This window comes from Carassius carassius, chromosome 7 (genome assembly GCF_963082965.1).
Source record: "Carassius carassius chromosome 7, fCarCar2.1, whole genome shotgun sequence".
Taxonomy (NCBI): Eukaryota; Metazoa; Chordata; class Actinopteri; order Cypriniformes; family Cyprinidae; genus Carassius; species Carassius carassius.
The window spans coordinates 35,409,209-35,428,853 of NC_081761.1; the positions used below are offsets into that span (position 1 = coordinate 35,409,209).

Sequence of the window (19,645 nt, forward strand, 5' to 3'; positions counted from 1 at the left end):
CTCCAAATCCACAAAGCACATGTGGACTGGTTGGGCAAACTCCCATGAACCCTCCAGCACCCTGTAGAGGGTATAGAGCTGGTCCAGTGTTCCACGGCCTGGACGAAAACCACACTGTTCCTCCTGAATCCGAGGTTCTACTATCGGCCGGATTCTCCTCTCCAGTACCCTGGCATAGACTTTCCCAGGGAGGCTGAGAAGTGTGATCCCCCTGTAGTTGGAACACACCCTCCGGTCCCCCTTCTTAAAAAGAGGGACCACCACCCCGGTCTGCCATCCCAGAGGCACCGTCCCCGACTGCCACGCGATGCTGCAGAGGCGTGTCAGCCAAGACAGCCCCACAACATCCAGAGACTTGAGGTACTCAGGGCGGATCTCATCCACCCCCGGTGCCTTGCCACCGAGGAGTTTCTTGACTACCTCGGTGACTTCAGCTTGGGTGATGGACGAGTCCACATCTGAGCCCTCAGCCTCTGCTTCCTCAATGGAAGACGTGACAGCGGGATTGAGGAGATCCTCGAAGTATTCCTTCCACCGTCCAACGACATCCCCAGTTGAGGTCAACAGCTCCCCACCTCTACTGTAAACAGCGTTGGTAGGGCACTGCTTCCCTCTCCTGAGGCGCCGGACGGTTTGCCAGAATCTCTTCGAGGCCGATCGATAGTCCTTCTCCATGGCCTCACCGAACTCCTCCCAGGCCCGAGTTTTTGCCTCCACAACCACCCGGGCTGTAGTCCGCTTGGCCTGCCGGTACCTGTCAGCTGCCTCAGGAGTCCCACAAGCCAACCAGGCCCGATAGGACTCCTTCTTCAGCTTGACGGCATCCCTTACTTCCGGTGTCCACCACCGGGTTCGGGGATTACCGCCGCGACAGGCACCGGAAACCTTACGGCCACAGCTCCGAGCGGCCGCTTCGACAATGGAGGTGGAGAACATGGTCCATTCGGACTCAATATCTCCAGCCTCCCTCGGGATCCGGTCGAAGCTCTGCCGGAGGTGGGAGTTGAAGATCTCTCTGACAGGAGACTCGGCCAAACGTTCCCAGCAGACCCTCACAGTACGTCTGCCGTAGGTCTGCCTCACAGTAGGTCTGCCGAGTCTGTCCAGCTTCCTCCCCCGCCATCGGATCCAACTCACCACCAGGTGGTGATCGGTTGACAGCTCCGCCCCTCTCTTCACCCGAGTGTCCAAGACATACGGCCGGAGGTCGTACGGCCCCACGTCGCTCCTTCGGGCTGAGCTCGGCCGGACCCCGTGGGGGGAGGCCCGGCCACCAGGCGCTCGCATACGAGCCCCAACCCCGGGCCTGGCTCCAGGGTGGGGCCCCGGCTGCGCCATACCGGGCGACGTCACGGTCCTTTGATTTTGTCTTCTCATAAGGGGGTTCTGAACCGCTCTTAGTCTGACCCGTCGCCTAGGACCTGTTTGCCTTGGGAGACCCTACCAGGGGCATATAGCCCCGGACAACATAGCTCCTAGGGTCATTCGGGTACTCAAACCCCTCCACCACGTTAAGGTGGCAGTTCAAGGAGGGGCAATTAAGTATAGAATGTAAATGAAAATGGGCAAATATGGGATCACCGAGAAATTATTATTTTTTAATTACAATTTATATAACTACAGTTTTACAACAAATAGCATGCTTAAACTATAGTGAGTGTAACAAAGTGTTTTACCTGTAATAACCTTTTTTATTTGTTGCAAAACCATGTGTTATTTTCATGAGTTTTTAATGTTATTTTATAATAAGAAAACAGTATATATTTATAATATTTATAGAAAGCATTCAGTGTTAGAAAAGATCATGTATGTTATTTACTGTAAATGGTCTACAAGTTTGAGCCATTGATTGTTACAGTATTTATACCAAATATTTTGACTATACTTTTCTTCTTTCACAGCAGGAAACATTTTCTGAGAGACATCAGAACTGCCGCAGACTGGTGTGGTAACAGAAATTGAAATGGATTTTATTTTATTTATTTTTTTATAAAAAATTTATTATGCATAGGCTACTACATACCAACAAGCAAATGAGCACCAAATTAAATGCCTAGAAAAAACTGCGTGGGCAGAAGTTTGCCTTTCTATTAAAAAAAAAAAGATTTTGAAGTGTTCTGCACAGAAATGGTTGATAAAGTACAAAATCTTCGCCAGATATATATATACACACACACACACACACACACACAGTACAGTGCAAAAGTCTTAGGCCAGTAGTATTTCAGGTTGAAGATACAAACTAAACTGCGCATGCGCGTCCACACGAGTTCGCTCTGCTGCTGATGAGAAATATCTATTTAACGCTGTTTTACGTTCAGAATACTGTTCAAGGAAACAGTGCTTTCTTACCTCCTTTCTTGAGTGCTTTCGGTCTGTGTTGTTGCTTTTTAACCTCTCCGGGTCTTTGTGCTTTAAATTTTAGTTTGCCTTGAGCCATATCTACTCCGTAGTCGCAACCGGAAGTAGAAAGACATCCACGTTTAGGATGAAATAAAAATAAAAGTCTTTTCTAAATACCAAACAGTGTTTGTGTGTGCGTGTGATGTAGTGTAATTTAAGAGTTAAATTATGAATAGTCTTAGTGGTACGGATTAAATCTGTAAACTGATTTTAAAACTAATATATGACTTAAATTTGAAGAGTTTATTTGCAAAAACAGATAACTTTTTATTAATGTTCATTTTTTATTGTGTTAGTTAGCTATATATATATATATATATATATATATATGTTATTATTATTAAATCAAAACAATTCAACTGCAGTTGATTGATATTCATTTAAATGCAGGAGGGAAAAAAAGAGAGATTTTTGAACACACAAATTAACTCTTCATTTGCTCTTTTGTAGTGCCCAAAGATGTAAAGAAAGACTAGCTAGGTAGCTAGATTTGAACACACAGCCTACAAGTAATATGCAAAAACCACCACTTTTTGTTAATTGTGGCTTTATTAATAATAAAAAGTGCCACAAGTTAAAAGGTAAAGCATGCCACAAGAGTTTCCCATCGGTATATTTCTTTGCCGGAATGAGGGCCCTCAAAACACACACACACACACACACTAGGCACAGTAAACACAGCTGTACAGTTAGAGTTAGAAGTTTCTGATACCAAATAAAAGGTTAGGCACTTTTGAACAGGACAGAATGAGTGTTAAATAAAGTGATACATGGATCCTCCCGAACATAAACCCTCCGTCAATGACAGAAGCTCACAGCAAAACAATATGTGATTTAAAAACAGTCTTCATTCACACCAACCAATCACAGGCCTCGATTTGTTCAAATTAGACTGAGAGGAGGCGGGGTTACAGCAATACCGTGGATGCTGGAAAAATCAAGTTAATGCTCCAGTTTGCATGGACAAGAAGTTTTCACCACGAGTCCTTTCATTTGAAGATTTGTTTCTTGTATCTAAACTTGTGCTGTCAAACGATTAATCAAAATTAATCGCATCCAAAATAAAAGTTTTTGTTTACATAATGTTTGTGTGTGTGCATATTTATTGTCTATATAAATACACACATACAGTATTTAGAAAATATTTACATGCTCATTTAATTTCTATTATATATACACATATATTTAATATATAAATATACATTTTTTCTTATATATATATATATATATAGACAATGTACACAGCACACACACACACACATTATGTAAACAAATGGTTTATTTTGGATGCGATGAATTGTTTGACAGCACTAATCTAAAGCTGATTAGTGTAGAAGTCTTCATTTGATTGAGTCTGAAGAGGAGGACAGCAGATCTTCTCCATGCAGACCATATAAAGTAGACACAGTCAGATTCTCCCGATACACATGGACTAGAATCAGTTAACCCTCCAGAGCTTTTATACTTTACTCCGTGACCCTGAACATGAAACCAAAAGCAGCCATTAAAATCATATTCGTGCTGGTGGAAAATCAGAGAACAAGTCAAAGTGTGTTTAAAGCCCTCTTTAGTACTAGTTCTCATCCAGCCGTCATCACCTGAAAGCTTTACATGAAAAAAACAAACATTTAATTGATCAACCGACGTCAAAATCAATAAAAATAAATAATCTATATTCCTTGATTCCTCTGTGATTAAATAATTCAGAAATAATAATAACAACAATCAGACAGAATTGCACACAAATGGAGATTTGCACTGTTGTGGCGGATCGGATTCTCCGCTTTAAACCACACAACAACATATTCCCCACAATTCCCAGCTGCGCCTGATCAGAGCTCCAGCTAATCCTGATTTGGTCTCCGTAAGAAAGCCGTGGGTCCCCCCCGAGCCCGTCCTGCTCACACAGGGGTCCCTCAGTGATTGAGTCACCGAGGTATTCAGAATCCCGAGCTGGTTCATCCTCGGAGCCAGTGACCGTGACGGAGAGGCCTGATTGGCCGGGACGGGCTGTCCATCATCACCTCTTCTGCTCCCAGATCTCCGGCATGTTTAAGTCCAGATGCTCCAGAGAGCGCAGAGCCTGCACGCTCTCAGAGTAAAACGCCACATCCACCATCACCAGCCTGCAGAGAAGACCACGAGCTCATTTATCAAGAACAAATCACGAAAAAAACCTTTCCATCTAATAACAGTAAAAACATACTCATTATTAATATATATACATTATATGAAAAATAAGTATTAAAGAAATAATATAGTTCCGGTCCTTGATTCTTATTGGCTGAGCCACATTCAATTCAATTGTAAATTACTTTACAAACACACACCTTTGTTTACGTTTGTGTTTTTTTGTTAACAACTGTTGCAACAACAACTGATTCTGAAGAACTACATTGTTTGGTGGAAGAATACAAGTTTTTATCAATATTTTTACACTTTATTTGCTCAGATTTAAGGTCATTGCACACAGAGTTCGAAATTTTCGCATGCATTTTTTCGTATTTGTGATCCGAAAAATTCGTCACGCACAGAGTCCTTGCACACGGAGTCCGATGCGTAACGTATTAATCACTGCGTTACGAAAAAATGCAAATAATGAATGTCATTTTCAAATAGTGAGGATGATTTTTTTTGTCCTCTCTCTTCTTAAAAGAGAAAAAAAAAAGAAATATTGGGTCCACCCACTCCTGCGATCTCGTAGAGAGGAAGGAGAGTTCCACCTCCTTATCAAGAAGAGCGGGATTATCCAGAACGATTCAAAGTTTACTTTAGAATGTCAGTGGCTCAGTTTGATGTTTTGCTAGCGATACTGCAGATACATATAAAAAAAAGACCACCAATTTCCATGAATCAATTGATCCTGAATAGAGACTGGAAGTATGTCTAAGGTACCGCGCGCACACACACACACACACACGCAGTTTACAGAGACTTGGTGTGCTATAATTATAGCTGTTGTATAATAGTATTTGTATATATAATTGTAGGTATCGGAGCACTGGCGATTCATTCACCACCATTGCCAGCAGCATATGGTGGCTCTGAGTTGTCAAAACGTCTCTCAAAATGTGTTTTTATTGCAGTCTATGGTTTTAACGGATGTGAAAAACGGTCGAAAGTTTCGGAGGCAGTGAGCAAGCGTGATTGACATAACGTGAGGTCGAATTTATTTTTTGATGTGCGAAAATATTGCATGCGAATTTCGAACCCAGTGTGCAAAGGCCTTTATTCTGTGAACCTTACTCCGTGTATGGAATAACTATTTTATAAAAGCAATAAGCCCCGTGAAGCCGTGGTTTACAGTGAATTTACAACAATTAATGGGGTTTTCGTGCCCAACAACACCGCTTAGCTGTTATAAATTCACTGTAAACCACAGCTTCCCACAGCTAAATATACAACTAGATTAAATCAATTCTATATAGATAAATAGGTAAATAAAGGTATATGTTAGGTAAAAACTGTTAGCCTGAATGCACTAAGTCGCACTGGATAAAAGCGTCTGCTAAATGTATACATATATATATATATATATATATATATATATATATATATAAATAAAAGAGAGAATGTACATTTCTACATATTAAAATTTACTGAATATTATCTATATATAAATATATAAAATACTATTATATATGTAAATGTAAAAAAGTTTAAAAATAACAGTATAAATAATTAAATATGCATTTATAGATTTTTTTTTTTAAATATGCAAAATAAAAGATACATTAAAGCATATAGTATTTTCTCTAAAATGCAGCCTATTTTTGTAATCATCAGTCACTGGTTGTTCTCATTGCTGTAGCACACACACACACACACACACTCACCCATATTGAGGTCCGCCGTCATTGATGACTCCCAGTCGTGCTAGCTGTCTCTTCAGATTCAGCTTAAAGCTGGCGTTTATCCTGAGGAACAGCATCTTCACACACACACACACACACACACACACACACAATAAACACCACGAGATTGTAGTCTGTGTTCACGCTGACGACTCAAACATCACGTGAGCGTCTCACCTGCGTCTGCTCCTCCGGTAACAGCTCATTAATGGCCTCGTGCATTTTGGCCATCTGTTTACACACGTTACGCAAACACACAGACGGCATCGGTGCCTTCACCTCATACTGCAGAGAACACACACTTCAGCATTAATAAACCACAGGAACATCCCAGAGATCACACAGGTCCAAACCCACCTTAGACAGAGCCTTCTCAAACATGCTGTCCATGATGGCCACTAGTTTAGCAGAGATCTCTGCGATGTGATCGTTGTAGTCCTGGAGAGAGTCAGGAGGGAGTGTAAGAACAGCTGTGTGTGTGTATCACTGAGTGTTTGGAGGATGTGAGGACGTGTACCTTGGTGATGTGTCCGAAGTGTCTCAGTATGCTGTACTGTCTGGGCTGCAGTCTGCTCTCAAAGTGTGCTCTGATCACAGGGATGAAATGAACCAGCAGCTGAAGACAGCGAGACACCAGAGCTGAGGACGCACAACATCACTCTGACAATGGGTTGCTTCACAAAACACTTAAGAGAGACTTCAAGACATTTTTAAACAGCTGCACAAATCTTTATGCCCATAGACAACTAACATGAATAATAAAACATATAAAAAAATAAATAAATGCATTTTAGATTGCAAGCGCAAGTTTAAAAATACTACAAACATTTTATTCAATGGGTACACAAGTACTGAAGTTGGTTTGTGTGTTAATGCAGATATGACAACTTGTTTAAAGACAGGCAGTGGACTTTAATGCACTTATGCTAAAATCCATATACTCAGTGTGTTGAATAATAGCATTGGTTTGCATTTAATTGTGTTGAATTAAATGCCAGACAGTTTACTGTGCAATCAAAATAACAAGAAAGTTTGATTTTATACAAAATGCAGGACCTTTTTTTAAATGATAAGCAAGTCTGAAAAACATTTGGGCTCTTATTTTGAAATATGTTTTACTATTGCCTGTTGCTAATGCAAAAAAAGAAAAGAAAAAAAGAAGAGAAAGCTATGAAATATGCCCTTATACAACCCGAATTCCGGAAAGGTTGGGACGTTTTTTAAATTTTAATAAAATGAAAACTAAAAGACTTTCAAATCACATGAGCCAATATTTTATTCACAATAGAACATAGATAACATAGCAAATGTTTAAACTGAGAAAGTTTACAATTTTATGCACAAAATGAGCTCATTTCAATTTTGATTTCTGCTACAGGTCTCAAAATAGTTGGGACGGGGCATGTTTACCATGGTGTAGCATCTCCTTTTCTTTTCAAAACAGTTTGAAGACGTCTGGGCATTGAGGCTATGAGTTGCTGGAGTTTTGCTGTTGGAATTTGGTCCCATTCTTGCCTTATATAGATTTCCAGCTGCTGAAGAGTTCGTGGTCGTCTTTGACGTATTTTTCGTTTAATGATGCGCCAAATGTTCTCTATAGGTGAAAGATCTGGACTGCAGGCAGGCCAGGTTAGCACCCGGACTCTTCTACGACGAAGCCATGCTGTTGTTATAGCTGCAGTATGTGGTTTTGCATTGTCCTGCTGAAATAAACAAGGCCTTCCCTGAAATAGACGTTGTTTGGAGGGAAGCATATGTTGCTCTAAAACCTTTATATACCTTTCAGCATTCACAGAGCCTTCCAAAACATGCAAGCTGCCCATACCGTATGCACTTATGCACCCCCATACCATCAGAGATGCTGGCTTTTGAACTGAACGCTGATAACATGCTGGAAGGTCTCCCTCCTCTTTAGCCCGGAGGACACGGCGTCCGTGATTTCCAACAAGAATGTCAAATTTGGACTCGTCTGACCATAAAACACTATTCCACTTTGAAATAGTCCATTTTAAATGAGCCTTGGCCCACAGGACACGACGGCGCTTCTGGACCATGTTCACATATGGCTTCCTTTTTGCATGATAGAGCTTTAGTTGGCATCTGCTGATGGCACGGCGGATTGTGTTTACCGACAGTGGTTTCTGAAAGTATTCCTGGGCCCATTTAGTAATGTCATTGACACAATCATGCCGATGAGTGATGCAGTGTCGTCTGAGAGCCCGAAGACCACGGGCATCCAATAAAGGTCTCCGGCCTTGTCCCTTACGCACACAGATTTCTCCAGTTTCTCTGAATCTTTTGATGATGTTATGCACTGTAGATGATGAGATTTGCAAAGCCTTTGCAATTTGACGTTGAGGAACATTGTTTTTAAAGTTTTCCACAATTTTTTTACGCAGTCTTTCACAGATTGGAGAGCCTCTGCCCATCTTTACTTCTGAGAGACTCTGCTTCTCTAAGACAAAGCTTTTATAGCTAATCATGTTACAGACCTGATATCAATTAACTTAATTAATCACTAGATGTTCTCCCAGCTGAATCTTTTCAAAACCACTTGCTTTTTTAGCCATTTGTTGCCCCCGTGCCAACTTTTTTGAGACCTGTAGCAGGCATTAAATTTTAAATGAGCTAATTAAGTGGATAAAAGTGTAAAATTTCTCAGTTTAAACATTTGCTACGTTATCTATGTTCTATTGTGAATAAAATATTGGCTCGTGTGATTTGAAATTCCTTTAGTTTTCATTTTATTAAAATTTAAAAAACGTCCCAACTTTTCCGGAATTCGGGTTGTACAACGATCTACAGCACAGTAAAACTTAAACACCTTCATAGCTTTGCATCTGTGTGTAAATGTGCACAATCATTGATTGTGAACTATTCTGAAAGCGTGAGCCTGTGAAACACTTTGACTGAGACGTGCAGCGCTTGAATTTATTTAACTCAACAATGACCTTCTGTAGTTTAATTATCACATTAAATCATACTGTGACTCCTGTTTATGCATGGCCAGATTTACAATGATAAGGACTTTTGTTAAACCATTTAAGACTAAAAGAATTTAATCAAACTATGATATTTTAAGCACCCACAGTAACCCTGGGAAAGACATTAGCAGTAGTTTTATTTTATTTAATGCCATGTTAGCATCTTAGGCTATTTTCCTGGCAAAAACTATTAAAAAAACAAGTTTGTGAAAGGCATTTGCCAAATGAAGTAGTTCTTTCAGTATTTGGGGTTGTGCTTTGCTAAGCATCACTCCTCTTGCGTCTGAGATGTGGTGTGTGTGTGTGTGTGTGATCTCTCACCCAGGTTTCTGGTGGTGATGGTTTTCAGGCCGACCACCTGCAGAGCTCCCGCCCCCAGCACCAGCTGACAGCTGCGCGAGTTGAAGAGCTGGTGCACAGAGACAAAGCACAACCTGTCAGTCAAGTGATGTCACAGCTGAACATCACACACACACACACACACACACACACCTTGAGCAGGTCAGCGAGGCGTGTGAGGATGTCGGTGGTGATGGAGGGGATGTCGTTCACACACTGGCAGTACTCCAGAAACATGCGGATCAGCAGCAACACCGTCCTGTCAGAGCACACAAAGGTTAAAGGTCACAGTAGGGACCAGAGGGAACTAGCGGTGAGAAATGAAGCTCCAGCGCTGAAAACTCACCCGACCACAGCGTACTTCTGCCCGTCCACACACAGAAACTCACTGGGCTTCCTGTCCTCGGACCCTGAGACACACGAAACACATTTACTACACTCAGTTACTACAGTCATGAAGGACGCTAGGTATGAGATCAGCAAAACACTACAAATAAGGAATATTTTCTAAGAATTTAATTGAAAAAAAATCTAATATTATTATTATTGTATATAATAATGTTAAACCCATACTGTATGGTGCTTTTAAATATTTATTATAAAACAGCAAAAGGATTATTTTCGTTATAGTTAATATAGATAATCACAATAATAATCAGAACAAACATTTTTATTATTATCATAAAACAATTTATTGATACAGAAATTGTACAAATATGGAAAAAAATGAAATTACATGAATTAAACAAACTTGAATGATACACGGCAATAACTGGTCACTAAACAACTTATACCAACTCTTACTGTACTGTTAAATGAAAACAGGTATTAAACAATAATATTTTAATAATTACTTCGTTATTTTAACAACTATTATTATTTATATATTATAATTTATTCAATAATTTATTCATACGGAAATCCACACAAATATGGCAGAACCACATTGATGAAAATACCATTATATACTATTATAAAATAATAATAATAATAATGTCAATAAAAATAATAATCACACTTTTATTATACAAATATTACTTATATTGTATGGTATAAAAAAAAAACATTAAAAAATGAAGACCGAAATCTCTATAAATATGGAAACACCAGAACCCTGAAAATACATGAATTAAAGCCAAATGAAGTGTGACTGAAGGAGGGTTTGGTACCTGTGTGTTTGCGCTCAGGCAGTGTGATGCGTCCGTCAGCGATGGAGTCCACCAGATCCTGAAACTCAGCCGGGACATCGGCCTGCTTCCAGCGCTCGTTATCCAGCAGCAGACTGCACACACACACACACGAACAGTGACTCCCTGAGCTCAGACTGAGAGCTTCCCTTCACTGACAGCAGGAGCGCAGCTGTACCTGAGTTTATTCTTGCGCTCCTCGTGGAAGCGCTGCACGAAGCGGTTGGCCTGACTCTGCAGCGCCCCCCTCAGGCTCACACTGCGCCGGCCGCACAACTCATCAGCGTCTGAGACGAACGACTCCACCGCCTGACTCAAACACACGAACTCTGACGAGCTCAGGCGCTCCAGAGACCCGTCCTGCACACACACACACACACACACACACACAAACACACACTTCAACAGCCGTCAGTGTTATACAACTCAGACAGGGCGAGGCAGAAGAGGTTTGGTTGTAGATTTGAAAGCAGCGATCCGATATAGTGATCAAACAGGTTCAGGTGTGTGTCGTGTGTGTGTTCTGTGTATTTACCTTGGCTCGTGTCATGAGCACTTTGACGCAGCGGTCTTGACTGACGTCTGAAGAGGTGTACAGCAGCTCCTGAATGTTATTGGCCACCCGACCCAACTCCAGATCTGACGGCATCACGTCCTCACCGCTGCCACAGGGATGGGACATATTATCATGGTCTTTAAATATGAGGCTTATTCATACAGTCACACTAAGAGTCTTAAAAAAAAATCAAGTACATGTCAGTTCTTATTCTGCTGCATCTATCTGCGGCTTCTTACACTGTGAATCATCAGATCCTCCCGTCCTCCCTCTCATCACTGGGCATCACAGGGTCTAAGAGGTCTTTTCTGCTGACTAAGGCTGTATTTTTGTTAAAATGTAACTTATTTCTGTGATCAAAGCTGCATTTACTCCAGTCTTCAGTGTCACCCTAATATGCTGATTTGTTGCTCAATAAATATTTATAATTATTATCAATGTTTAAAACAATTGTGATGCATCATAAGTTTGTGGATACATTTATTCAGTACTTTTTGATGAATAGAAAGCATGAAGGATAGATTTGCTGTATATAGTATGTTTCTGTAACGCTAACAGCATGCAGTGTAACTCACATCGCAGTAGCGCCCCCTGTGGGCAGGGAGGAGGTAGTGTTGGAGTTGTGTTCCCTGCTGGAGGAAGATTCGGTGGTTGCGGAGGCCGAGTCGCTCCCGCAGGCGTCTGTGTGTGTCTGCGCTCTCGTCTGCGCATGTGCTGCTGTGTGACTGCTCTGCTCCACTTCATTCAGCGTCAGCGCATCACTGATGAACAGCCCCTCGTGTGTCAGATACGCAAGCTCCGCCTCTCCTGGGTGAAGGGCGGGGCCTCCAGACTCCTCCTCCTCTTCCTCCTCATTGGTCCTGCCATCAGAATGATTGGTTGAAGAGGAAACGTCTGCTAGCCGACTCCTCTGGCTGCTATCCAGCACTTCCAGCACCACACTGCGGATGACGCCGAGCGTAGCCTGAAACAAACACCAGAGAGTCTGAGGACGACTGCATTACTGAGAAAACCTTCTGACTAAAACACGCAGGCATGAAGTTCACCCTCCAGAGAATCTAGACATACAGTAACTCAATGGTAGTGCTGCTTTTCAAATGGATCTTTAATAGTGCAGTTATCATTAACAAAAACAATCATACTAAAAATTTTATAGACTAACACTGAAATTTAAAATATCAAAATAAAATCTAAATATTAGATTAGAAATGATTTCTTGGCAACTAACTAAAAGTTTGTTAAAATTACTAAATAAAAATAAATTTAAGCTAAATAAAAATATTTGTAAAAAAAGAAACTAATAAAGAAATTGTCAGCAAAAGCACAAAATGATGAAAACTTAAAATCAAATAAAACAATGAATATTAGATGGGAAAAAAAACTTAACTACAAATGATGCTTAAGCTATAAAATGAAAATTACCAAAGTAATAATATGACTAAACCTGAGAGAAAAAAAAGGCAAAAGAACATAAGATTAATTACTAAAACAAAAACATAAATATGGGTTTATTAAAAATATTATTTAATACTACAACAGGATATACATAATACTAAAATAACGAAGCTTACATGCTATTCATACAGTAAACTTTATTACAGTTATCATAACGGTCATGAAACAACTACATGTTCTATTAACAAGACAATGCAGTAAAACAGTAAATCTGAATCAACAGCTATTTGACTGATTTACATACATGAGCCAGGTGATGTCAGACAAACATGATAGTTGTTTCAATGGTTTTCAAGACAACAAACGTCTATTAAAGTCTGTTTTGAGGTCGTGTTGACCGGGTGAGGGTTTCTGAATGTCATCGGCTTCTCTAAAAGCCAGATATTGTGAGTTCTGTCAGGGTTTCACTGTATGTCCTGAAGAATATACGTTACCTTGATCCTCTTGAGGAACAGGATGAAGTGTTCAAAAATATCCAGCAGCAGATCAAACCACTGAGGAAAGGTCATCAAGCGCATCTGCTCGTGAAACCTATCACACACACACACACACACACACAGTCAGCTGGGATACACACGGCTGTGATAGTTACACTGTTCAGAACTCACCTGACAGTGTCTGCATCGATCTCACAGATCTGTAACACAGACTTCACAACACACTGCAGGGAAGAAGGAGAAATCATTCAGAGAAACACTCATTTGTGATCTGATGTTCCACTCTTTGTGTTCCCATCAGGCGCTGTACCTGTCGAACGACGCTCTTGGCGACGCGCACCATCTCCTCGCTGTAGATGTCCAGGAAATCCAGCTTCCTCTGTCTCAGCAGGCCGAAGACTAAAGACTGCAAGCGATCCTGTGATGAACACACACACACACAGACTCAGACTCATAATCAGATGAATACATCACTCGTAACACATGCTGCGGAGGTGATCTTGATTTGATTTCAGTCTTCGTCTGTGGTTGTGTACTTTCATTAAGGAAATTAAAAGCAAGCGGCGGTTTGTTTGCTGGTCGGCGTGGGATTCGGAGCGTGACCAACCTTTCCTGACGCTGCAGGCTGCTCTGAGACCTGTATGAGAAGACCTCACACTGTAAACCTCAAACCAACACTGGCCCACATCCAACACAAACATGACCTGATTTACCGAGCGCAGTCACATGATGGGATTTACGGGCTAAACGCTGTCACACCTGGGCACTGGAAACCACTGCGCTCTGCTTCAAACAACTCATCAACAACGACATTTACTCACAAGTTCAGCTTTTGCCATTTAAAATGACGTGACTGATTTTAAAAAAACGGCACCAATGCCAGCAGGACTGGATTTTAAAAAGCTTCTTTTTATCTTATTTTTTGTTTAAATGTTTGGGGTCAGTGAGTGTTTATTAATTTAAAATGATTTGATACTGTGATTCAGAAAGGATGCAATCAAAAGTGAGAGTAAAGATAGTTATAATGTTACTAAAGATTTTTTTTCTTTCTATTCATCAAAGAATCCTGAATAATAAAATGCATCACAGTTTCCACTAAAACATGAAGCAGCACAACTGTTTGCATCAATGATATTAATAATGAATGTTTCTTGAGCAGGAAATCACAAGTTAAAGTAATTTCTGAAGGATCATGTGACACTGAAGACTGGAGTAATGATGCTGAAAATACAGCTGCACATCACAGGAATAAATTATATTTTAACATTTATATTCACGTAGAAAACAGCTCGTTTGAACTGTAATTAATATTTAAATATTTCATCAATAAATGCAGCCTTGGTGAGCAGAAGAGATACAAAAAAAAAAAAAATCTCACTGATCCCAAACTTAAACTTTAAATAAGATACATCGGCATGTATTTAACCCTTTTATTTCCTAAATACATTTTTGTTGTTTAGCTCTGATAAATGCTCTTTTAGGTGAAGTGAGAGTTATGGTGTACAATGAAGTCGCTCCTGACACATGAGACTCATCTGACCTTCTCCAGGACCTGACTGTCCTCCTCAAAGGCTCGCCTGAGATCGCTCTGAACGTACGTGGAGAAATCGGCCACAATCATCTTATCGATCAACCTCTCCATCTCACAGAGCTGAGAACCCAAGTGTCTGCGGACACAAATCACAGGGAATGAGCGGCACTGCACATTCCTCTTCTCCTGGTGTGTGTGTGTGTCTGCGCACCTGAAGCTGTGAATCCCCTGCAGTTCCTGCTGCAGCACTTCTTTGGTGGTGGCGATGAGCTCCAGCGCCCCGACGAACTCTGAGGTGGAGAGCAGCAGCTGCACGGTGGGCTGCGTCTGGTGCACGGCCGCCATCAGCTTCAGCTTGTTGTGTAGCTTCATGCAGTTGTTGCGGGTCAGAGCGTCTCGCAGCGCTCGCAGCGGTCCGCGGCACATGATGCGGTCGATGGCGGCGGTGCGCGCGCGGAGCTTAGCCACGGCGTCCGCTGTTCCTCGCAGACGGTCCTGGAGCTCGTGCTGAGACGACATGGCGTGAAAAAAGGCCTCGGAGCGGAGAGAGATCTGGCGAGCGATGCTCACCTCCACCACGTCCAGATAGTGACTCAACTACACACACACACACACAGATTCAGAGCCAGACTGTTCACTTCATTTATGTACTTCTACTACTGTTTTTATTTGTTTAATTGATCATTATTATTTATGTCATGTCTTCAGTTTTAGGACTGTTTAATTATCTTTAATGTTTACGCCTACATGTAAAACAACAAATTTATTTAATTGAGAAATACTTCACTTGTTAATTATATATATATAAATATATATATATATAGTATTAAAATGTAATTTTCACATTAGCATATTGGCATTAATCCCCAAATAAAAAGTTATGGGAAAAAGAAAAATCCTGGTATTAGTTGCAAGGTTATTACAGTAACCTAAAATTCAAACCATTACAAAAATAAATAAATAAATAATATTAAAATAAGTAATATTTTTTTTATTAAAAAAATGTATTTGTTAATTGAAATACAATTAAATGTACCTGAAATATACATACATACATATAGATGAGATTTGTTTTTTTAAATTCAGTTAGTTGTCAAAGTAATTTCTCATTTTAATTTAGTTGTACTATTTACTAAAAAAAACGAAACTAAAAATAAATAAAAATCATAAAAGGCATATTAAAGCTAAAAATAAAAAAAACACAGCATAATTACCAAGAATTCAACAAAAACTCAAATAAAAATGGAAAATACAGAAATAAACAACTTGTTCAAACTGTTTAAAAAATAAACTATAATAACATCTTACTGATTCTAAAATAATGACTGCTAGTAACTTAAGGTACCAGATAATGACCTTTTCCTGCAGTAACCGTGACGATGCAACATCTCGGCTGTTCTTGCCCCCGGCGACGCTGAAGTGAGACCACGGCAACACAGCGTTAAACGTGGCTGGATCATTCAGCATAAACTCCGGCTTCATGAAGATCTGAGAGAGAGAACAGAGAAGAGAGGCAAGGAAACAGAGCAACAGTGACACACGCTTTCTAATCAGACTCTATAGATCACTAAGTGTACATCATGACTTCACAAGCTCCTGGTAGATCTGTTTTCAGGCTTGAGTTCTCACCTTGGGCACCTGCTCCAGTTCAGCTCGGGCTTTATCTACCAGACAGATGAGCCACAGACACAGAGCAGATTAATTCAAGCTCCTCTAATCAAGTGCAAACACCTCATTATTGTTCAAACTCAACGTTACCGTGATTATTGGTGATGTTGAGCACGGACAGATCGTCTTTGCTCTGGCAGATGTTCTTACAGCGCTCGTGAATCTTCTCCCTCTGAGATACAAACAAACAGTCAGCGTGAGAGCCTGACACAAACACTTACAAAACAGATTCAGACTCGGAAACTGAACTAATAATCAAACAGTGTTTTTAACAGTTTCAGTTAATAAAAGCTTGGTGTTTATTGGAGCGTCAGATGTCACTGTGCTCCTGTCTCTCTGTGTGAATCCTTCAGCTGCGGTCACCTGAGCCGTCTCCTGCAGGTACGAGCTGAAGTGTTCTCGGCTGATGTTGGGCAGGTAGAAGGAAGGCATGACCTCGGTCTCGGTGAAGTCCAGGCCCCACGTCTTGGTGAAGAAGTCTGACTCTCTCTTGGCCAGCCTGGGGTCGTTGAGGGCCGCGGGGAGGTTCACTTTAGAGTTATACACAGTCCAGCGGTGCTGATCGACCACAACAGACGGCCCGTCACAGAGAGCACCAGCCTCACCTGTACAGAGGACCACAGCGGGTCAGGAACAATCCTGAACGGTTTACTGAAAAAAGGCTTTGAAGGCTTTTAGACTGACGGTTAGGCAGAGCTATTATAATCAACTAACCAAAAACATTTTTTTTTTACTTAAAATAAAATAAATGTTAACTGAAATAAATAAATAGAAATGGAAAAACATCAAATAAAAAAATAAAAAAATATAATAATAAAAAAAAAAACATTTAATTTTTTTTAACTAAAACTAGTTAAATAGTTTTTGGTAAAAAATGACATGACAAATGTTTCCTTGTTTTTCTTGCAGTACTAAAAACAAAAAAATTAAACTAGTTTTAGTGGATTTAGGACTGACTAAAGTGCACAAAAGCCATAAAAAAAACACCTTTATTACTTGAAATAAAAGAAAATTTAATTAAAATCAATTTAAGTGTAAAAATCTTAAACTTATTTAATTTCAGCTAGATGCCAAGACAACATTTCCCATTTTCATTTAGTTTGCATTGAATACTAGAATAACAGAAAATGAAAAGGGTTAGGGTTTAAAATAAAAATAGGCATATATATAAAAATATAGACAAATATAGAAATTCAAAAAAAAAAAAAACACCACTACAACGTTAATAAAACTTTAACTGAAATTAAACTGAAAACAGAAAATACAAAAATAAAATCTAATTTAACGCATTGATAAAGAGCTATAGTATGTATAATATGTAGTCAGTAATACTGTAATAACAGTGCAGTGGTCTCTCACCGGTGGGCTCTTTAGGACAGACGTCTGGTAAAGAGTGCGGCGTTCGACCGTGTCTGGGGCCATTCGCAGGGGCCCTGGGCTTCCTGAAGAGCCCATCACTGGACTGAGAGAGCGGAGATGAGCCCTGGTTAGAGGACATCACTGCAGATCCCTCACATATGAGGAGGACTGGAAGGAGGCGCAAGAACACACATCAACTTCCTGCCAGCACAGGAAGTACCTGTCCTTTAGAGGAAAAGCACTAGATCTCCCTTCAAACTAATGTCAGATTGGTTTAAACTGCTGTGTGATTCTTTTTTTTAAATCACAACTGACCACATTTTTTCTAGAACAGAAGTATTTTTGGAAATAATTTAATTTAAATTTTAAATTGATTAAGTTGTATTTTATCTATGTATATTTAGTTTTGTATTTTGGGTTAAATGTTAGGTAAAAAAAATTTGCCTGAATGCACTGTAAGTCACTTTGGATAAAAGCGTCTGCTAAATGCATACATAAAAAAAAAAAAAACATTTTGTCATTGTGACATATATATTTTAATGTCTTTCAGCCTGAATTAACAGGGATTTACGAAAGCCAAGTAATGTCTAAATAATCAGATGCCAGTGCACTGAATGTGTCCAAATGCACTCCAATACTAAATCCTGCCATGTCGAATAATGAATGATTATAAATGGATAAGACTGAACACATGACATGACTGATGAAGTTCAGCAGCATCTGATCAAATCAAATCACACACATCAAGCCTCTCACTTCATCAAACAACTATTAATTATGATTCTGATTGTTATGTGTCTTCACCCAGAAACTATCAATGACAACTCCACAGATGATCTTATTTTAATCACTGTAAAAGTGATGTGGATACACAAGCCTTAGCTTCACGGTATTTCACAGAAGCAGAACACGAATTATGATTATTTACACATAATAATTCATGATAAAATCACTTGTTAAGAGCAACACACATCACCTCAGGGACAGCATCGCAATCGCTTTAACTGACACACAGACGTCTAATGACACTCTTGAACAGCTCGAGTGTGTGATTTTTTGGTGTTTTACAGCAGATTCAGTAACTCGTTAGTTTGGTGTGTTGTGTTTGTTGTTGTCCGAGCCGCTGTTAGCTGAGCGCTAATCATAACAAAGCTCCGTCTGCGCGCGCCGCACACGCTCACAAACACCGCTGCGCCGCTCATATACCTGTTAGAGGACAGAGAGCAGCTCCTGGAGATCATTATATCTTCAGATCTCACTCACTCACATCCTCACTGACGGATCAAATCACTCACTCTGCGGTCAGCCGGCCACCGGCCCATGATGCCCTGCGCGCGAAACCAAGAGACTTCCGGTTTACGATTGTCAGCGCGTGCAAATCTAACTCCGTCATAAAGTCTTTCGATTCATTGATTGGAAAAAAGCCATACTTTTAATGCGTGATTTTGGAGACTCTTTGACAACAGACACTTTTCATACTGAGCTTATAATTATTGTTTTATTTTATTATTTTTTCCTCATACAATAACATGTAACCTACATTCATAAATGTACTTTTTTTTTAAATAAATAAAAGAATACCTTCTTTTTATATTTTCAAGAAAGATATTGACAAATATTTGATTTCTTTAAAGAACTCTTAACTTATTTCTGTTCTTTATTTTATTGGTAGTTTTTTTTCTTTTATTCATTCTGTCTTCATTCTTTCATTCAATATTTCATTCTTTACTAATACAATTAAAAATAGGTGAAGTATTAACATTATTATTTATTTATTATTTAATTCTGAGAAAAAACAGTTTTCAACTATGATATAATATAATGTACTTTAGTTAATTTAATCAGTAACCTTAGGATTTATTTTATTTATTG

At 39.8% G+C, this 19,645-nt stretch overlaps 1 protein-coding gene across 2 annotated transcripts; it reads right to left on the reverse strand.

Moving 5' to 3' along the window:
* Positions 1 to 3,664: 3,664 nt before the first annotated feature.
* On the reverse strand, positions 3,665 to 19,162 carry LOC132144069 (vacuolar protein sorting-associated protein 54-like). Of its 2 annotated transcripts, none has more exons than XM_059554802.1 (23): positions 19,069 to 19,162; positions 17,774 to 17,941; positions 16,778 to 17,019; positions 16,505 to 16,586; positions 16,376 to 16,410; positions 16,103 to 16,234; positions 14,958 to 15,343; positions 14,756 to 14,882; positions 13,526 to 13,633; positions 13,387 to 13,439; positions 13,213 to 13,309; positions 11,899 to 12,287; positions 11,303 to 11,429; positions 10,946 to 11,127; positions 10,750 to 10,862; positions 9,927 to 9,990; positions 9,734 to 9,839; positions 9,563 to 9,650; positions 6,775 to 6,896; positions 6,615 to 6,695; positions 6,435 to 6,542; positions 6,240 to 6,334; positions 3,665 to 4,529 (listed from the first exon to the last, which is right to left on the reverse strand). In XM_059554802.1, the coding sequence occupies exons 2-23, from the start codon at positions 17,910 to 17,912 to the stop codon at positions 4,424 to 4,426; spliced, it is 2,982 nt and encodes a 993-aa protein (XP_059410785.1). In that variant the 5' UTR covers positions 17,913 to 17,941; positions 19,069 to 19,162; the 3' UTR covers positions 3,665 to 4,423. The 2 variants fall into 2 exon arrangements, with proteins under 2 accessions (XP_059410785.1, XP_059410784.1); XM_059554801.1 differs by having other exon boundaries at positions 18,980 to 19,137.
* Between the last annotated feature and the right edge of the window lie 483 nt (positions 19,163 to 19,645).

Bases quoted from the DNA above. Each gene is read 5' to 3' on its own strand.
- LOC132144069 (XM_059554802.1), bottom strand. From the start codon at position 17,912: ATGTCCTCTAACCAGGGCTCATCTCCGCTCTCTCAGTCCAGTGATGGG. The intron at 16,587-16,777 runs GTGACCGCAGCT...TTTGTATCTCAG, and splicing joins ACCTGCAGGAGACGGCTCAG to AGGGAGAAGATTCACGAGCG. The intron at 6,897-9,562 runs GTGAGAGATCAC...GTGCGTCCTCAG, and splicing joins CATCACCACCAGAAACCTGG to CTCTGGTGTCTCGCTGTCTT.